Source organism: Balearica regulorum, chromosome 3 (genome assembly GCF_011004875.1).
Source record: "Balearica regulorum gibbericeps isolate bBalReg1 chromosome 3, bBalReg1.pri, whole genome shotgun sequence".
NCBI lineage: Eukaryota > Metazoa > Chordata > Aves > Gruiformes > Gruidae > Balearica > Balearica regulorum.
The window spans coordinates 83,275,710-83,295,252 of record NC_046186.1 but is presented as its reverse complement, the minus strand read 5'-3'; the positions used below and the strand labels follow the sequence as shown (position 1 = coordinate 83,295,252).

Below are 19,543 nucleotides of genomic sequence, written 5' to 3'. Positions count from 1 at the left end.
TTTGCCATATGATGTGTGCTGGAGATAAGTGAGCTTTTAAAGCTCATTCGTTTATGTTGCATGTTTAACTCTGGTGGTTTTAACTTCACTAACAAAGTAGCCCGCTGAAAGTATATAGTAAATTGAAAATCTTGGTCTTCCAGAACAAAACTGTCTGGTCCATGCCATGTATACCTGAATAGAAGTATCTTCTGCGATTCAATTTAGTTAATAGACCAATAGAGGGAATTTTTAGCATTTGTCTTGTGGTGTATGCACATATACATATGTATTTATATATTTGTGTTTGTGTATACATGTGGCAACATTAATTTCTGAAGTAATTTCATTAAATAAGTGTGGTTATACTACAGTTGAATTTAATTGTTCTGAATTCTCTTTTTGCCAGCTAATTAGACAATAATACTGCAGTTTTAATTCTATAAAGAAGCATTTGAATAATTACAATGCTATTTGATCCTTTCACAGAGAGAAAGTAGCTTGGTTTATCTGAGTATTTTCTACTGAAAATTTCAGGGAAAGATAGACTTTTGTGTTTGTGAGGTTAACTTAAATATTGGTGTGAATCAGACTTGGAGCAGCACTTATCTTTTCTTTCTCCAGTCTGTAATACATCCAAATGTATCTATTCCATGTCTCAGGTTTTTAAATTGTCAGTTGCCTGTGGTTATTGTGAATTTTCTGCATTGCACATAGTGTGGGATTAGAATGATGTGAGGGCCAATAATATTGTTTTGTAAAGCTACTTAAGATTAAAAGATACTTTTTCCCCATTAACTTTTGTGATGTAATCTATTTAAGCTAGTTGGAGATAATTTTCAGAACACAGAGGAGCCCATAGCTGCCATTGACAGACTAGCAAGATTTGTGGGTTGTTAGTACTTCTGAAAATTGGTCCAAATACCTTAAAATATTCAAAATTAGCTTACTTTTCAAAACAGTGAACACCTGTTTATGTATTTATATAATAATTAAATGCAAGTTTAACTTATATTTAGAAGACTTTTAGCATAATTGGCAAGGAGTGACAGGGTCATAAATTAGCACAGGTTGCTTGAAATGCTAAATAATCTCTCATAAGGTGGTTTGGTTTTTTTGTTTGGTTGGTTTGTGGTTTTTTCCCCCCTAAAATCTGGTTTTGGTTGCAGTCACATCAAGGTGTTGAGATAGAGATTATTTATGATAATAAAGCAAGGATCTTTTGGGGGAGCAAATTTCAAGAAGCACTTGTAAAACCTGTATTTTGAAAAATGGAAAATGGAGTTTAGGGAACTTTGTGTTGAGAAGGATGAGTTTGAACTGTGAGCAAATGATATTTAAACAAAGGGAGTGCAGGAAAGAATCATATAAAGATGAGTTTGAACAACTTCTGCTCATACAGATTTTGACGGATTATTTTTTTCTTTGAGTCATTTTTTGCACCTTACAGTCACTGGATTTTGTGTGTATTGCTATATCCTATTTTGCTGATATTACTCGGCCGTAGTGCAATTTCACATATTTGGAGCCTGCTGTTTCCCAGTCTCTAATGCATCCACAATATTTATCAATATATGTGGTTTGGAACTGAAAAGCTTATGAAGTATCTCATATTAACTCTACAATTTTTTAAACCTTTCAAGAGATGACACGAATAAGGAAGAAGATGAAGATGAAGAAGAAGCAGAGGAGGAAGAGGAGGAGGAGGAAGAAGACAACAATAACAATGAGGAAGAAGAGTTTGAATGCTATCCACCAGGCATGAAAGTCCAAGTGCGGTATGGAAGAGGGAAAAATCAAAAAATGTATGAAGCTAGTATTAAAGATTCTGACATCGAAGGTGGAGAAGTCCTTTACTTGGTGCACTACTGTGGATGGAACGTGAGGTAACTTGAGTTTTAGTTAGTGATTACTTCTTGAATTACTTCTAAAATACACTCGTGTATTTTAAAAACTAAATGAATAGACATCTGGAGTTCTAAACTTTCAGTATTGGTGTTCTGTGAAGGTCATTGTACTGTATGAAACTATTAGATTTTTAACACTATATAAATGCAGTACTTTGGTTACGTAGAAAATCATCTTAACATGACTTGTTCAAAGAAGGCTTCCTTCATTCCCCATCTTATTTTTAGATCTCTCCATACAACAAGTGACAGCTAACTCTTTCACAAATTCCTCCTCTGGCTCTCTTAAGCCAGTTTTATTTCATATAATATTTGAATAGTGCACTTAGCTGAGTCCGTATACGCACTCTTCTCAGCGAAGCAGAGAGCACACTAGCAGAATGGTATTTAACAAGAGAAGTACAAGATTCTTAGTGGCAAATGAGTGTGCAGCAAATAATTGCATTTCATTCAGATCTGATTTCCACCGCTCCCTACCCCTCCTTCCCCCTTGGCTGCCTCAAGCTTCCAAACAAAACTCTTCTTAGCTTAGTGGATTCTTATGCTTTTCTTAATATATGCAGGAGTATATGCTTTTTATTGTCTTTAGTATAACATTAATAAAAATAAGTTGAAGTATTAATATATTTTTGCCATTTCAGGCCACTTTTTTTTTCCATTTAAAACTAAAGCAACTTTGGAAACAGTGGAGAAAACTAAAGCTTCTGAATGGCTTTTAAGCCAATTACCAAGTTTCCTGCTTTTTTTCTCAGTTTCAACCTATCTGCTCATTATCCTCAGCTGTCATCTTTTAAACCTTAGTGTATTTATAGATCTTTAAAAAAACAAAACAAAACCGAACAAATCTGAGGCAAATCTGCTGTACTTTTTATTTTTTTTTTTTCCCTCTTCTGGAAAATCCGATGCTCTTGTGACCTTCTTCTGTCATCTGGACTTTGATTACCATCCTACCTCTGACTAAGAGGGCAGGACAAACCTCATTTATTCAGCGCTAGCAAGATCAGTTAGCAAAGGTCACAATTAAAGAAGCATGATACTTCTCTCCCTCCCTTGAATTCACCTCTTTGCATCTAGGCCTGGTGATTTCCAGGACTACCTAAACCACTGCTGAGGAGAAACATCTTGATATTGCCAGTTTTGTTACCAATCTTCTGTAAAATTTTTATCTACATATATATTGATCAACAGGAATATGATCTTTCACATATAAACTGTCTTCAGGCAACATTTGTAAGCATAGTGGGCTATGAAGTCAAGATACTAGGGGAGATGCAGCCTGCTCAAGGTGGGATTTGGAATGTGACTAGCATTTCAGTCATTATTGGGGAGGACTTGCCTTAGGAGCGTAAGTTGCTGAAATTTGCATCCTACTTGCTGAGGATTACTGCGTACCATTCAAAGAGGTTTCTTGCTTTTAAACTCTTGATTTGGAATTCACATGAACATAGAGTTACTTTCTGTTTTGAGTAAATACGCTTTTATACATGCTATGAGGTGAGATGATCAGAGTTTTATTTGAGCAGTACCGCTTTAAATCTGAAGAAATGAGAAGTCAAAAATGAGCCTTCACCTTGGAGATCCCAGCACTGTGGTTCTTAAAGGAGAAATCAAGATTCTGTTTTTTGAACTCTGCATTTTAAACAATTTTAAACAAATATGCGGATTGATATCAGAGGCATTACTTCTGTGAGTAGGATATATTTGGTAAGAAAAGCATTTTTAGTAAATTTGTGCTCATTTGAGAGGTGAGGGGAGTGGTTTGGTCATTCTGGCAGCAGGACTTGCATTTATATTCTTACCTGGGGTTTCAAAAGAGCCCTCTGAAAGGGGCTGGGAGAGTAGGATTCTTCACTGAAAAAGGTATCAGTGATAGAGATTTAGCTATGGGACTGTGTGTAGACTCTGCTAAATGTGGCTAACTTATTTAATTCAAATAAAATTAGTTAAATTTTGGGGTCTGACAGTAAGAGTGGGTAAACCTGAGCTTAAGGCAACATCTTTGATATTTAGTATTGTGAAGACGTTGTATGATGCAGTAACTTGATTTGGCTTTTAGTCATTCACAACCTGGAAAAATAACCCCTTTACTTGAATAGGTGGCAATTCTCTCCTTTCCTTATTCGTGGTAGCTACATTCCTTTTAGCATTTAGCAGGGACAAGTACTGTAACACTAGGTCATGGGACATACTGAACTAGGATTTTCTAGTCGTCTAGGATTTTTTTTTAATTTTGTCATCCTCCTACCCCTTAAAATCGAATGTAGTGTTTTCCCTTTTGGTCAGTAAACCATTTAATGGCCTGTTCTTTAAACCTCTAAGTCTGAGCAGGAATTCTAAATAACTACTAATGTTTCTTACCACAAGGTAACTTCAGCACTGGTCTGGGATTCAGAATAACAGTGTGGGGGGGGGTACTTGGAGTGGAATTTGTAAACTTGGTATTCAGCTTTGGTGGTGGTTTTTGGTTTTGGTTTTGTTGGGTTTTTTTGGGGGTGGTGTGGTGGTTGGGTTTTTTTTTTTAATGCTTTGGAACCAGTGACACTAACCACTGTGGAATTTATTTATTTATTTATTTTTAATAGTAAATAGAAAATACAGAAATGGAATATAGCTTAACAGCATTGTACAGCTGCACTACTTTATGCTAAAGGATCTTGTTAGCTCCTGAGATTCAGGTGATAAGTGTTTCTCATAAAAATAAAGAATTGTAGTGTTCAGTGGAGCCTGACTTGTAGTGAAAGGGAATGGTAAAAATCTCTGCCCTGTTAGAGAAAACTGTTTACATTATCATGTGTTAACCAGAAAAAGCTTATGAGAGAGAGAAGCTGTATTTCTTCTATCAAGCCAGTCATGTTCTGCATTATGTATGCTTTATATGGAACTTAAACTTCCCTCGGGGCTACAGTGCCAGTTCCTTCTGTCATAATTTTAATTTTCAGCTGCCAGTGCAAAGAAAAGTTCATTGTATAAATGTTAGAGGTGAATTTCTTCTGCAGTGTGTTCCCAGTAATTAAAGACAGAGGGTGCATATTCAAAAATAAGTTTAGGTTGTTTTAACTCTGTGTGTTGTATGGTGTAATATCACAAGACATGTTATTCTTGAATGTTTCACGTGTTTAAAACTAAAACTTAATTCTTTTCAACGCTTCTTTCTGTTCTTCAGAAATCTGAATGTGAAAGTGCCAATTTCTGTCTCAGTTTGTTGAAGTGTTAACAATATACAGATTTTGTACTTAACAGTCAACCACTGGCATTAAAGGAACACATGAAGCTGAATTTCAGGTTCTTGAGAGTAGTGTATATCATGGGGGGAGAATTAGTAAAAAAATAAATAAAAGAAAAAAAAATCAGAGTCCTCATGTAACATTCTAGTATTTGGTTATAAGACTAAATCTCCACCTTTGATCACAGCCAAAGAAAACATTTGATTCTTCCTTGTTAGCAGACAGAGACAGTATACTGGAACTTTTCAGTGAATTTGTCAAGGCATGCAAGTTCCTTGAGGTCACTTGTCTTCCTGAGAAAGCGGTACCTTTGCTAGTATAAATCTAGAGGTTGGAATAGTACACTTTCTTCCTTGTTTCCCCTCTAGTACTTCTGCGGAGGATTGACTATGCAGTCTCTGAGAATATGCTGTGATTTTTTTTATGGGTTTTTTGAGCTTGCAATCAGTACATATAGATGTAATAGGAATCAGTACATACTCTTATGCAAAGTGCTAATTGGTTTTTCTGCTGTATAGCTATTAATTTAATTCTGCCTTTTTTCTTTCCTTCCCGTTCAAATCCACCATTTTGGCAGGCACTCATTTTAACCAGTAAGGCAGAAAAGCTTCTTTCCTTACTTGGCTCATCTTTGTCTTCATTTTCATAAGGCAAAGGGGATGTTTCTTAAGGCATTCCAGGTGTTCATATGAAACCTTATTAAAAAAATAAGTAAATAATAATTTCTTATTAAATCCCTCATCTTGGTTCTCAAACAAGTCTGTACAAATTCTTTTAGGAACACCTCCCCATCTTACCTCCTTCCTCTCCATACTGAGCTGCTCACTTTAGAGAGCTGAGGTAAGCAAGTGTGGAAGACAGCAGTGCAGCAAAACAGCCCAGGTCTTCTGGAAGCACATACTTCTTGTAATGAGAGCTGAAGAACTTTTCATAATGTTTTGTGTTTTGTTTTGTGAAAAGGCTGTCTAAAGCAAGGTTAGTGATGAAGTAAGTTTTCCTATTTTAATAAGGTGTAGTTCCATAAAGAAAGGCTCTAGTCTGAGTCACACACACCATTCAGATGCAGCTTGGCATCTGGTGCGCTGTACAGCTTTCATGGTTCTTTTCTGTCATGCAGTAGAGGAGAATGTAATTTAGGTTCAGGTAGTCAGCTGTGGATTGGTCTGTATCCCTTTTGCAGGATATGTTTCAGCCTAGGGTCTGGTTGTCATGGGTTTAGGCACACCATATGAATGTGATGTGTGAGTAGTGAAAAGAGCTGTGCCATGCACAGGGGTGAAGTGTGGATATCTGATTCCCTGGAGAAGATTCAAGATGTCTGTGATGCTGGGCCTCCTTGCAGGGTCTGGTGCTGTTCCAGGTGCAGTCAGGAGTAGGGCAGGATATGCTCCGGCCAGGAACTGTGCCTGTCACACCAAGGTTTTCAATTTGTCATCCTTGAGATAAGGAGTCATGACCACTGCTTCTAATATGTAACATTTAAGACCCTGTGGCATCTACAGATTTTCTGTTAAGATGCTACACTACCTCTCTCCTTCGCTTCAGTATGCCCCCCAGTCTACCAGCTCTCACCCCAACAGGTACTACCGTTACCTTGAATCACAGATGGTATGTGCAGTACGTAGGCTTTGTGTGGGGGAAGATTGTTTTGTTAATGGAAGTGCATAGAATGAGTGAATACAAATGCTGTATTACAGCAACGTAGTTGAGGTAGAAGGGACGCTGTCAGAATAATTGCTTTTCAGCATGTATTTGTCCGGTCCTAGTACTGTTTTTCTGCATGCATTTAGACCTAATGAAATACTCTGACATTTATGTGGGTTGCAAAGTCCATTTGGCAGTCTACTTAGCAGTATTCCTTCTGAAAAGCCTGTCTTGACTTGAAGAAAGATTACTTCAAATAGGGTTTCCTGCAGTCTCACAGAATATGGGATTTTTCCATACTGGAAAGTACTCTGCAGAGCTGGATTTCAGTTTTGGAGAGAAATATGAGCCTGTTCACCTACGTGTCACCTGGTAATAGTACAATTACAGCTGTATCTGCAGCAACATAGGTAATCTTGGGATATTGTAGGCTGCATGGTATGCTGCTAGATTTTGTGATTTTTATTGTCACATGGAGGGGGAAAAAAAACCAAAAAATTGTTTTGGAAAACTATTTTTCAGAGACTACTGCTACTTCATTTTTCACTGTGGTGTTATGTGAAATTTAAGTTAATAAAATACAGTATTTAGCTTCTGGAATCCCTTGCATAAGATCTTACAGTATACAGGAAAGCAAGTTGGAAACTTGCATATTTTTCTCTAATCCTTTTTAATTTATATGTAAATATTGTAGATATAATGGGCAGTAATTGCAAAGAAGCTGAATTGGGACTGTATCAGCAGTGGTTGCCTATCAAAACAGTCAAGTAAGCCCAGCTGGAAAGCCAGCACGGTCATGAGTGCATTGCACTCAGCTCCATCTTGTACTAGTTCTCTGGGTGTGTGGTGCTTTTTTTGTTGTTTGGTGTGCGGGGGTGGGTGTTGTGGTTTGGGGTTTTTGTTGTTTTGTTTTGTTTTTTAAAGTTGGTTTCTTCCCTCTGTTTTCATGTTTACCTAGGGAGGGTCAGAATTTGGCTGTGTATTGGGGCAAAAGTTAGCACATAATAATTTTTAACTGATCTGTGTCTTATTTAGACAGTTCTTGAATTCACAGTTGAAGTAGGACAGCAGATTATATTTACTGGGCGAAAAAAAAAGTTATTTCAGTCTTTTCTTGAGGTTTTTCAGAAATACACAGTGAAACTGGCAATTATAGTACCATAGTTACAGTATATTCTTGCTAATAATGTAGTTATCTAGTCTTGGACTTGTATTTAACAGGTCCAGCCTTAGATAATAAGACACCTGTTGTTAATATGTTGGTGCTATTTAGTATGTTTTTGTCTAGTATCAATCTGATATAAAATGGAAACCTTTAACTGAAAATGAGTTGAAAAGTGTTAGCGTTAAGTTAGTGACTCAAAAGGTAGTGACTCCTAAGTGTTAGTCACTCCAAACATCACTTTGCAGACACTCAGACTCAAAAGAGTTTATTTCTAAGTGGTCGTGTTTTGTGTAGTTGTAAGAATTTATTTTAGTGTTAAGGTTTTACAGTACACATACAAAGTATAACTCTTGGAGATCCATACAGAATTATCCTCATGGTAGTTTTTTACCTGTATACGTGGATTTCCTGCTGTTCAGGGCAGACTGGAAAAATACCAGCTTTCACTCTCTTACTCGTCAGTGTAAAAAAAACTTTGTCCTGTATGTCCCAGCATTTGAAGAACTGAACCTTCGCTGAAACTCCACATACTGAAAAGTACAGAAATTACTTCTTTATTCAAATTCCAATTCAGTTTTTATATGGCTAACCTTTGTCTTTTTCCTCCATTGATTTCTCTTATGATGTCGTGATTATCTGCTGAAAACCATAAACGTGTACAATTTTTTTTTTTTTTTGCCTTTAGGTATGATGAATGGATAAAGGCAGACAAGATAGTGAGACCAGCTGATAAAAATGTACCAAAAATTAAGCATCGAAAGAAAATAAAGGTAGTTTATCTCCCTTTTTTCTCCCTTGTTCCCCTCAGCTTTGGTTTAATATATTCTTAAATACCCCACACTCTAACCTTTTGATTAGCCTAGAAATGCTTGACAGTAAAAGCAACCTCCTAGCCTTTTAAAAACTAGAACTTTTTTCATCAAGGTTTTGTTTTTTCTCTTTGGGGCAGGGAGGGGAAGCTTCTCTTTCCTTCTTTCCTGTATTTTTTTTGTGACATTTATATATGCACTTATAGAAAACAAATGAGAAGGATCTGTTTTATCATCAGTGGCGGGAGCCAACTCTGGGATGTGAAACTTGGGAACTCCCTCTGCTGATTCTGGAGAGCAAACCTATGACTAATCCATATGTATGTGACTCATCATTTTATTTCACAGCATTTCTTTCGAAGGTCATTCTTTTAAAACTAATATTTAGGCTTAGGTTATGGTATATTCCTTGTGCAGTGGGATGCAAGGAAGCTTTTCCTTCTGCTACAGATGTCAGCGTTCCTCCTGCCCCCGCCCCCAGCACCATGGCCCCTCTAGAACCTGAGGTTTGTTCTAGAACCTGAGGTTTGTTCTAGAACCTGAGGTTTGTTCTAGAGCTCCCTGCCTGTTGTGACAGAGTAGGGTGTTGGAGCCCTGCCCTGCCACCACTCAGCCTGGCATCCTGCGGTGCCACTTCTCCTAGAGTGCTGGCTGTGCTTGCTTTCCCGTTTGTTTTAGTGTTGACAAAGTTCCTGTCTTCAGTATAAATGTCTTAGCATGGGCCGTGGAAAGGTATTTGTGATCTCTTTAACAAGAGGAATGTTTTCCTTTACAGGTTGAATGTTTAAGATAACCATAAGCATTGCTTCATTGTAATCTATGTTAAGATGTATGCTCGAATTTTTAATTTTTTAAATCTTTTTAATCTTTTCTTTCACATAGAATAAAACTGACAAAGAGAAGGAAGAGAAGTATTCTCCTAAAAACTGTAAATTGCGACGTTTGTCAAAACCACCCTTTCACACCAGCACATCACCAGAGACCGGGTCCAAACTTGACAGCACTGAAGCCAAAAATACTGAACAAGCTCCAGTTAAATCAGTAGAAATTACTTCTATCATTAATGGGCTACAAGGTATTGCACTTAAACTTTTTCTAATTCTGTAAACAGCCTTTAAACAGTAGTAAATGACAATGTAGAACAACTGATGCAACTGTGCACTCGAGTCTGTCTGGCTAATTATATCATCTTCAGAAGTAACCTTTGAACAAAAGCAGTATTTGCAGTTTCTGAAAACAGGTATTGTGGATTCAGCGTGTGTTAACAGTCTTAAGAATTACATCCTTTGTTTTGCCATACTTTTTTTGTTTGACACGCAGCAAAGCATTTTTGCTTCCTATATTATTTCTGAATTTTAAATTTTTTATTTATGTAACTTTTAGGACCCATGATTTTTTTTTTTTGTGCCTTGAAAAATGGAATATAATAAAGCTGGATTTCCTGTCAGCACGTCTGTTGTTCCTAACATTGTTTTCCCCTTCCCACACATTTACAGCAGCACTATAATAACTAGTTGCTACTCTTCATCCTCAATTTAGTGCATGGCTCCAGAAAAAGACATCATATATAGTGTAGGTAGTTTGGGTAACCACCAGTTTTTGTGAAAGTTGTATGAACTTAATAATTTTTCAGACTTATTTGAACTTGGACGACATTGGCCACTGGGTTCCAAATTTATAGGTAGAATAACAGTCAATATAATCTATTAAGCTTTGTTTCCTTAGGAAATGAGAAAAAAGCAATTAGTGGTGATGATAATGACACTATTATTAGTGCTATAATTAATCTGTAATTAACTTCTGATTACAAAGGCACAATTTGCAATGCACCCTCTAATATTTTGGAAAGCTAAATGTTTTCCATGTTATGTAATTAATTTCCAGAAATGCTTTTAATTGTATGCAATTCTTTTATTGTTTAAGTTCACATAGATTCATGCTGGGGATTAACTTTTTTGTGACGTGCGGGGTTTGTTTTTAAGTATGAAAGGCTCTAATGTTTTACTATTTCTTTTTCCTCCACTTTCAGAGCTGCTTGCTCAAAACTTTTTACAGGTTTTCTTTTTTCTAAACTGAACTGGAATGATTAATGCAATTGTATTCAACTTTCCTTTGAAGGGCACAGCAAAGTAAATAGGTTGAGAGGAAAACTTGATGGACCTGACTGATTTTTGGTTGTTTTTTTTAAAAAGTGGTGTTCTTGGCTTTTATTTCAAATGGCAAATTTTGATACATCTGATAATAGTAGTGTAGTTTTGATCCTCTAAGGGTTGACACAAGTGTTAGAAGTCCATTTTAAGTGATAGAGTTCTTGGAACTTCAGGGCAGAATGTCTATCATAAACGTTTAATTAGGAAAAAAGCAAACAATGCTGAAAGGATTGTGTAAAATTGACTTTCAGATTGAGTCTTAGAGTAGAATTTAAGATCCTGCCTATCTTAAGACAAACCAAGAAAAATACCTGAGGCAACATTTGTCAAGGTATTTGTCTGATACACCTCTTCTCTCTGTTAGTGTGCTCTTCTCTAAGTTCCTCATATTTTAGTAAACCTTTTTTAAAAAAGTTATTTCAGCTTTGATCATTTCATTGAATTTTGTTGACAGTATTGCTTTTCTTCTCTGTCATTAGTTACATTATCATGTTTAAAGAGGTGGTGAGTTTGTGAGGAATTGAGAATGAGAGATGGGAAGTAGGTTGAGAAGAGTTAAACTAGCTATGCCAACAAAAATGGATGAGTTACAAATCAAGGAGTTACCTCTATATATTTGAGCCAATTTTCATTGTTTCTCCTTGTATCCATATCTTTTCCCATTGAATGGACTTCTTGTTGATTCCTTCTTCCATTATATCTTTGTTCTTCTTTTCTCAGTTTCCTTATTCCTGACCCTGAATTTTCTTACTGTTGTCCTACACTCTTTATTGTTCATATATTTCTCCAAGTGCCTTTCATTATTGCTTTCACTTCCTTTTTCCAGGCTGGTCATCAGGTTGGTTAGTTAGAGTTTATGCAGTGTCGTCTTTGTTGTTCTGTCCCTTTAGACTGTGGATTCTCCACAGAAAATACTATTACTGTTCTGGGCTTTGGAAAAAGGGCAGATAATGGTAGTATTTGTAAACCGTAAGAAATATTTAGAGTTTTTATGTTAAGCACATCTTTCAATTTCTGTTTTGGTTAATTATGCAGAAGTTTGTATTTTATAGATTGATGCAGTCTGTGTTTTCTCCACCTCTTCAGAAATTCCTGAAGATATACTGTATAATACAGAATTTTCCTAGTTCCTAATCTAGCCATTATACCTTCTAATAGAATAGCAAATAAATTTTTGAAGTCTTCAGGAGGTACCATTTAAAAAATACACTACTAGAGGTCCCTATAGCATGTGTTCATATCTGTACAGTTTTCTTTAGTTGCTTTTTTTAAGAATTCTTTGTAACCAGAATCAAGACAAACTTTTCTTGTTTTGTTTTTGTTTTTGGTTTTTTTTTTTATTTATTTATTTTTAATTAGCTTCTGAAAGTTCTGATGATAGTGAGCAGGAAGATGACCAAAGTGCCCCGAATGTACATGCTGATGGCAGAGAGGAGTCTCAACATGAAGCTGTAAGCCAAGATAAAAATGAACTCTGCCTAAAAGAAGAACAGAGCAGTTCATCCCTCCCAGAAGAAACTAAAGCTCTGACAGATGTAGTAGCGCCCAAGTCAGGATCCAAGTCTCCTGAAAGACTGCGAAAAGAGATGGAAGAGTTATCTGAAGATACTGACTCCGATGGAGATGAAGCCACAAAGAAGAGAAAGGATGTAAAAAAGGAGGTAGTGGATAAAATAGCAAAACCACAGGTAAAACGTGGTAAACGAAGATACTGTGTTGCAGAGGAATCTTTAAAGACTGTGTCACCTAACAGAAAAGATGAGAAGTCCAAAAACAAAGACTCCCTGAGTTTAGAAAACAGCAGTAATAGCTCCTCGGATGAAGATGAGGAAGACAAATCTAAACTGAAAATCACTCCAACTAAAAAGTACAATGGACTAGAGGAGAAAAGGAAGTCTTTACGGACAAGTACTTTCTACTCAGGATTTTCTGAAGTGGGAGAGAAAAGAATAAAGCTTCTAAATAACTCTGATGAAAGACTTCAGAACACCAGAGCAAAGGATCGAAAAGATGTCTGGTCAAGTATTCAGGGACAATGGCCGAAGAAAACGCTGAAGGAACTGTTCTCAGACTCTGACACTGAAGCTGCTGCCTCCCCTCCACATGCTGCTCCTGAGGATGCTGCAGCAGAGGAGCAGCTTCAGACTCTTGCAGAAGAAGACATTTCTTTGCCTAGCTCTGAACTTGAAAAATCTTTGCCAGCTAGTGTGGACGTTAAACCTGTTGAGGAGAAACCGACTGAAGTGGGTGAAAAGAAAGTTGACTTTCCAAGCAGTGGCAGTAATTCAGTACTAAATACTCCTCCTACAACTCCTGAATCGCCTTCATCTGTAACCGTAACTGAGTCCAGTAGACATCAGTCCAGTGTCACTGTCTCCGAGATGCTGCCACCAAATCAAGAGGAGATAAGAAGCATTAAAAGTGAAACAGATAGCACAATAGAGGTGGACAGTGTTGCAGGGGAGCTGCAAGACCTCCAGTCTGAGGGAAATGTTTCTCCAACAGGTTTTGATGCCAGCGTCAGCTCCAGTAGTAGTAATCAACCAGAGCCAGAGCATACTGAAAAAGGTAAAGGAAGGGGTAAACAGAGCTGTCTTCAAGCTGACCAGCTCTCATTTTAGCATTGCTCATGTATTTTCATTCTGTTACGGTTACGCTGCTGGAAAATTAGTTGGTGGAGGAAGTAGTAGCCTGCTGTCTATTTCAAATGTGTGGAAATGCCATAATGATCTAGTGAATAAAATAGTATCTGCCAAGACATTTCTTGGCTTTTCGTAAGGCATTGTGATGGTTTCAATGAGGAATAAAGTGTATAAGAATAAAGTTTATACTGGATCTGGCATGAAAAGCCCAGAGCAAACTGTAAGACATTGTATAAGGAATATTTATTGTAGCAAGACAGAAGCATTTTGAGTACCTTGCTTACAAGTAGAAGATACTGTGTCTTACATAAAATTTTGATTCTCTGTAAGCTGTTTATTTGAGGGGAGAAAGTGCCGATTAGTGCATGCTTAGGCACCCATTTCAAACTTGCATCTTATGAAATTGTTTTAAAAAAAATTACAAGTCAAGCAGATAAAAACATTAACCTTACTAGCTATGTTTCACTTTCAGATGTGATTTTGCAGAATGAAGTTCCTATCCTGAGACCACTTGAGAATAGGGGATAATAAACACTGCCAACACTTGTGCACGTGATGTTGGTGTACTGCTGCCTGCTTTTTAACTGTTTCCAAGGCCGGATCCAAAAGCTTTTTTGTGAAAGTCACTGGCTCTTTTTACAGTTCCATCAAAAGTACAGCTACTTTCACTGTGTTAAAGTGCCTGAAAAAATATTAATACAAAGGAAAAAAAACCCACATGTCTGAATATAATCCTGAGATGACAGAAGTGGTTTCTTCATCTCAACAGATTTCATTTAATAATTAACTGAATTTTCCCAAAATGCCTTAAACAAAGGAGGGAGCTTGGAAGAGGTGAATATGTAGCCCTCAATAAATACACCTGTATTGTTTTGGTAATTATAGATGTGTGGGTTTAGACCTTAATTTGTTTGGGTTTTTTATATAAGAGGAAATTATTGCCACATGAAAAAAGTTTTACACTACTACACAATATTAATTTTATCTGGGTTAGACTTTAACTTCCTCTCTGATTTTGTCAGCATGCTGCCTGTTTGAGAAAATTTGGTTTCTTAATTTAAATGATTTTGTTACAGGAGTCATTTTTAATCTGTAAGTGAGGTGATTGTGGAACAACGTTTGAACAACTCCTAAAATTTGCTCTTTTAACAGGTGTACTAGAATTCTTCTATCTTCCTTTTCTACTTTTTCCCCTTGTGGTCATAAATACCAGTAGACTTTTTCCTTTGGTTTCTTTTGTTTGCCGCCTTTTTTTGTTTGCCTTTTTTTCTTTGTTGCCTTGTTTTTTAACATAATCTAAAGGTTTATTTTTTAATACTTTCAATTCATGCAATTAGTGATCACAAGTGATGACTTCAGTTTTTTCTTACAGCTTCCGAGTGTGACAGCCTTTTTTGAACATTTTTCAGTTCCAGTAGTTCTTTATAAGTTTTTCAAATAAGTGTATTCTTATTCAATTTACAGTATTAAAAAACAAAAATCCATGTAGTACAAGAGAAATTCTGATGATGCATGTGGGAAAGTTACTTGCAGTCATCTTACATGTGCACTCTAACCAACAAACTATGTCTGCCTTCCATCCTCTTTCACCATCTCTTGCCAATATAAGTAGAAAGCTGAGCTGTATTAAGGAAAGGTAGGAACAGCCGCATTGTTGTCTACAAACTTAAGCACTGAAGTGGATTTTTTTGAGACTTTGAGAAAAAGACACAGAATGCAAATAGCTCTTTAATTTCTGTTTCTTCCTTTTTTCTTTTTTTCCTTTTTTTTTCTTTTTTTCAATTATAGTCTGTACAGGCCAAAAAAGACTTAAAGATGCTCAGGGAGGAGGCAGCTCCTCAAAAAAGCAGAAAAGAAGCCACAAAACATCTGTGAACAACAAAAAGAAGAGTAAAACTAGTAAGTCCAGCAGCTCAGGGTAAAAGTACTGTCATTTGTTTGAACAATTGTAGATGAAGTCTGGAAATAAAAAAAATGTATTAGGACAAAATGTTCTCATCGGGGAATTCTTAATACCGTTTAAATGATGAAACTATTCTTGCTGAATGCCATAGTGTTTTTAAATGTCTTGTGTTATTGCTGGGCATATTTCTAAGGGGTCCTTAATATCATGTAGAAGACTAAAGAGCGAGTATTTCACACTTGGTAGAATTGGGATGGGAATCCTGGCATGATAGCTGCATGTTCTAGAGGGGACCTGGATGAAATGGTACTTTGTATTTTCTGCAAGATGAGTGTTTAGAGGTTAATATGTCTTCTGGTAGCAAATACAAGAATAATTCCAGAAAAATATAGACTCTATTTTCTTCTATATCATCTGTTACATCTTCAGTAAATAATGCAGCTTTTGCAGCTTTTTTTAGTTGTAGAAGCTAATTGGAGTAGAAGCCACAGTACTGGGGAAGAGAAGCTTAATAAAAGCAGAGATGTATTAGAGAAACATACGCACATGTGTTCAGGAGTCAGCAAGATCAATTACTGCCTTATCTCACTGTTAATAAAAAATACCAGGGAACAGTCAGCTGGAGAGTGAAGCTGGGAGGATAGCTGTAAAAAAAAAACAAAACGCGCAGTTGAAGGATAGAAAGCATATGCTATGGCTTTTTTCCTCTCTCTCTCTCTCTCTCTCTCCCTCCCCTTTCCCCCCCACCTCCTTCTCTTTCTTTTAACAGCTTTTACTAAAAGTCTGTACTTTCTGGTCTGGTATTTGTTTTCACCCCACCCATCCTTCATGTTCATTCATCTCCTCTTCACATTCTCTCATCCTTTTTCATTCCATTTCACTAATCTCCTCTTTCCATAATCCTTATTCCTTCCCTCACCCCAGGAATTAAAGTAACAAAACAAACTGAATTTGCAGAACTAATACACCATTTTTAGCCTTGCCATTGTTGCCTTTCATTTGGTGAATTTATTCCTTTTTTTCAACCTATGTCTTTGTCAGGATGCAAGCACTTCAAAGCTAGAATTGTTTCGTGTACAGTCCTTAGTGTGTATGCACTCTTTTAGTTAGACTTCTGGCAGTGCTGTATGTAATAAGGGTAATAAATAGATAAAATGTAGTCAGTTGTGAGCAAAAAAATGCTTATTGCAAATTCAGGTATACCAGTTAAATCTGCTTTTATAGCAGCTTCAACTCTTGCCTCTTCATCAAGCCAGCAGACACCAGCAGTTCTGCAGCCAGCCGAAGTTCTTTCATTTCACATGTGTCTTGGTGTTCGGTTTCTCCAGTATAGATTACCAGATCATAAAGACCAGAACCAAAAGGGACTTTCAGGGTTCATTTAGTCAACACCTAGGGCAGGTACAACTGAGGCATAAGATTCTCTTGATAAATATTAATTGAACATGTTTTCAAAACCAGTTATAACAACGGAGATTTTGCAGCTTCCTTAGGCATTTTATTTCAGAGTTTCACTAGACTTCTGTTGAATTATAATCTCTTGCCCCTGCTTCCACCCAGTTTTATTTTTGTAATGCTAAACAAGCTTCATCCTTTCAATCATTGCTCATAAATCATGTCTTTTTAGACAGATTGTTTTGTTACTCTCCTTTGGGTGGTTTGATTAGAAAACTGCATTCAATTCCGCCTGTTGCTTTATAGCTAAAGTGTGAGGTGAAGTTCTTCTATTTTGGGTCAGCTAAAGATGTTTTTCTGCAATTAAAGAATTTGATGATCAAGTCTGAGGATTTTTGTAGATGATGTCATGCAAATTCAGGTTATTGCTAGTCATTTTAGCACAGAAAACCTAAAATAAATAAAGGTGACATACAGCTAAGGAAAAGGTCAATTGTTTGCTCTCATTTCTGCTACACAAGTCCTAGGAGTTCAGTGAAAAGTTTCTGTAGCTAGTAAATTCTAAAACAGGATAGAGGTTTGTATATATCGAATGCTGTATTAGAAATTAATATTAAAAAAATAGATTGACATAACGATCAGTCTTGCTAACTGTTTTAGAAAAAGTACAGGCCCATAACCAGAAATACATGGATAATTTTTGCACCTACATTGATACATGGACTGCCTCTTTGCCTTATTTTCTAATGTAGGCAATTTACTTGTGGATATGGTTCTAAAGCAACAAGTGTGATGCTGTCTTGAACCGTTCGGAGTGAGTGTACCTTCCCTGTATGGACCTTGAGCAGCTGGATTGTACACAAGAATCTCCTTACAAGAAGCGTGTCCCTACCGCACCCCACCTTAGGTTCTTGCACACACACTTTCAGCAACACGTTTACAGTATTCAGGATGCGTTGTGGAGCCACAGCTTGGTACTTTTATCCACCCTTGAGCTCTGTCTGGTTCCCATAGGTCCACAAAACAGCTGTGAATCTACCTGCACAGCAACTAACTGGATAGTGTTCCCAGTACCAGGTTTCCCTTTCACAGCATGCGAGAATGAGAGGGGCCCCATTATAGACCTGTTTTGTGGTCTAGTCTTTAGGCACTAGTGATGCAAAGAGCTACGTGCCAAGCTTCAATATCAGGACAGATATCATTTTAGAGTAAAAGGATTTTTGTCACATAAACTCCTGTTATGTGAAAATCAGCACAGCGGCAGCTTCTGATAAGCTTTGTTTTGGGCAGGAAAGTTGCTTTGTTTTGTAACGATGCATCTTCTTCTCTCTTCAGCAAACAGCAGTGACAGTGAAGAACTATCTGCTGGTGAAAGTGTGTCCAAGTCTCAGTCAGCAAAATCGGTTTCTACTGGCATGAAATCTCACCAAACCAAATCACCCGCAAGAACACAATCTCCAGGGAAATGCGGGAAAAATGGAGAGAAGGAGTCTGATCTCAAAGAACAGAATAATCGTTTGCCCAAAGTTTACAAATGGAGTTTTCAAATGTGTAAGTATTTTCTTCAAAACATGCCTAGTGTGGTCTTGCAGTATAGTATAAGAAGACTTTTTGAATTTTGTGTGTTTTGATTTTTTCTCCTGTAAAATTATTCCATCCTCAGTTTGCTTAATTTTGTGATAAATCCTGATTTAAAAAATTTTTTTTCTTCCTTTTTTTTTTTTTGCAGTGCAGGAAACTGCCTATATCGCACTCTTCCAATACTGTTTCTAGATATGACTCCTATGCTCACTTGCTGTTCTTGCCATCCTGTGCAGACCTGTCATTCTGGCATGAATGTTATCCACTATATCTGCATGTTGTGTTGACATTTTCTGGCTGTTTTATTCCTCATTCTCTAGTTATTATTCAGACACTTACATGATTGATTTGTAACTTTTTTCCCCTTCTGTTTTGCCTTCTTCCTGAATATAACAATAAGCAATCAATTGAAAATATTTATTTTAAAACAAAAACTTGCCTTTTTTTTCACCTTCTCTCTTACAGTGTCTGGGTATTTGTCTAGTCAGCAATAAATTGTTCCCCTTAGTATCGACCATGGATGTATAGCATTGCATGAGTTGCTTTCTCTTTGCTTGTAAAGGTCAAATTGAAACTGTGGTGTGACTCATTTAAATTACTTCTTAAAGTAATCCATAGTATCTCATTCAGTATTCATAGATGACCTTAGTGTATGTCAAGTTTCTGAAGTTCTCAGAGCATTATGCTGCACACTTTTCTGTGCTCTGTCCCAGACTCTGTGAAGGCTGCTGTTCCTTGTGTAGCAACAGGAAAGAGCTGGCACAGCACACTGGGTAGACGCATCTGCTGCTTTTTTTTGTTTGTTTTGTTTTGTTTTCTTGTTGTTTTTTTTTTTTTGCCAGCAGTGTTCTTTCATGCCCAGAAAATTCTCCACCTAAGCAGCTGTTTCTACAGTGGGAGATTCTGACCCTGTGGGGTTTTTGTGTGGTTTTTTTTCTCTTCAGCCCTGAATCTCAGTGTTACTCTATTTTAAAAGTATTTTTTTCCTAGTACTTCTTCACTGTCAAGTTACTTTCTGCTGCTCTTTGAGACTGTGTAACGCAGTAGGTCCTTATTGCCACTTACCAGTCTGCTGAGATTCATTGGGCAAATTTCCTGTGCAACACATTTAAAGAACTTTTGATCCTTTCTTTCTACCTTGGCC

General features: G+C 36.9%; 1 protein-coding gene across 3 annotated transcripts in view; it reads left to right on the top strand.

Moving 5' to 3' along the window:
* ARID4B (AT-rich interaction domain 4B) overlaps positions 1 to 19,543 on the top strand; it is a 90,560-nt gene that overhangs the window by 67,791 nt on the left and 3,226 nt on the right. For 2 of the 3 annotated variants that reach the window (XM_075748715.1, XM_075748713.1), the window contains exons 17-22: positions 1,623 to 1,865; positions 8,605 to 8,689; positions 9,611 to 9,803; positions 12,238 to 13,446; positions 15,309 to 15,419; positions 18,154 to 18,369. In XM_075748715.1, the coding sequence (XP_075604830.1) occupies positions 1,623 to 1,865; positions 8,605 to 8,689; positions 9,611 to 9,803; positions 12,238 to 13,446; positions 15,309 to 15,419; positions 18,154 to 18,369 (2,057 nt within the window). The remainder of the gene's footprint in view (positions 1 to 1,622; positions 1,866 to 8,604; positions 8,690 to 9,610; positions 9,804 to 12,237; positions 13,447 to 15,308; positions 15,420 to 18,153; positions 18,370 to 19,543) is intronic. The other variant, XM_075748714.1, reaches the window with a different exon arrangement.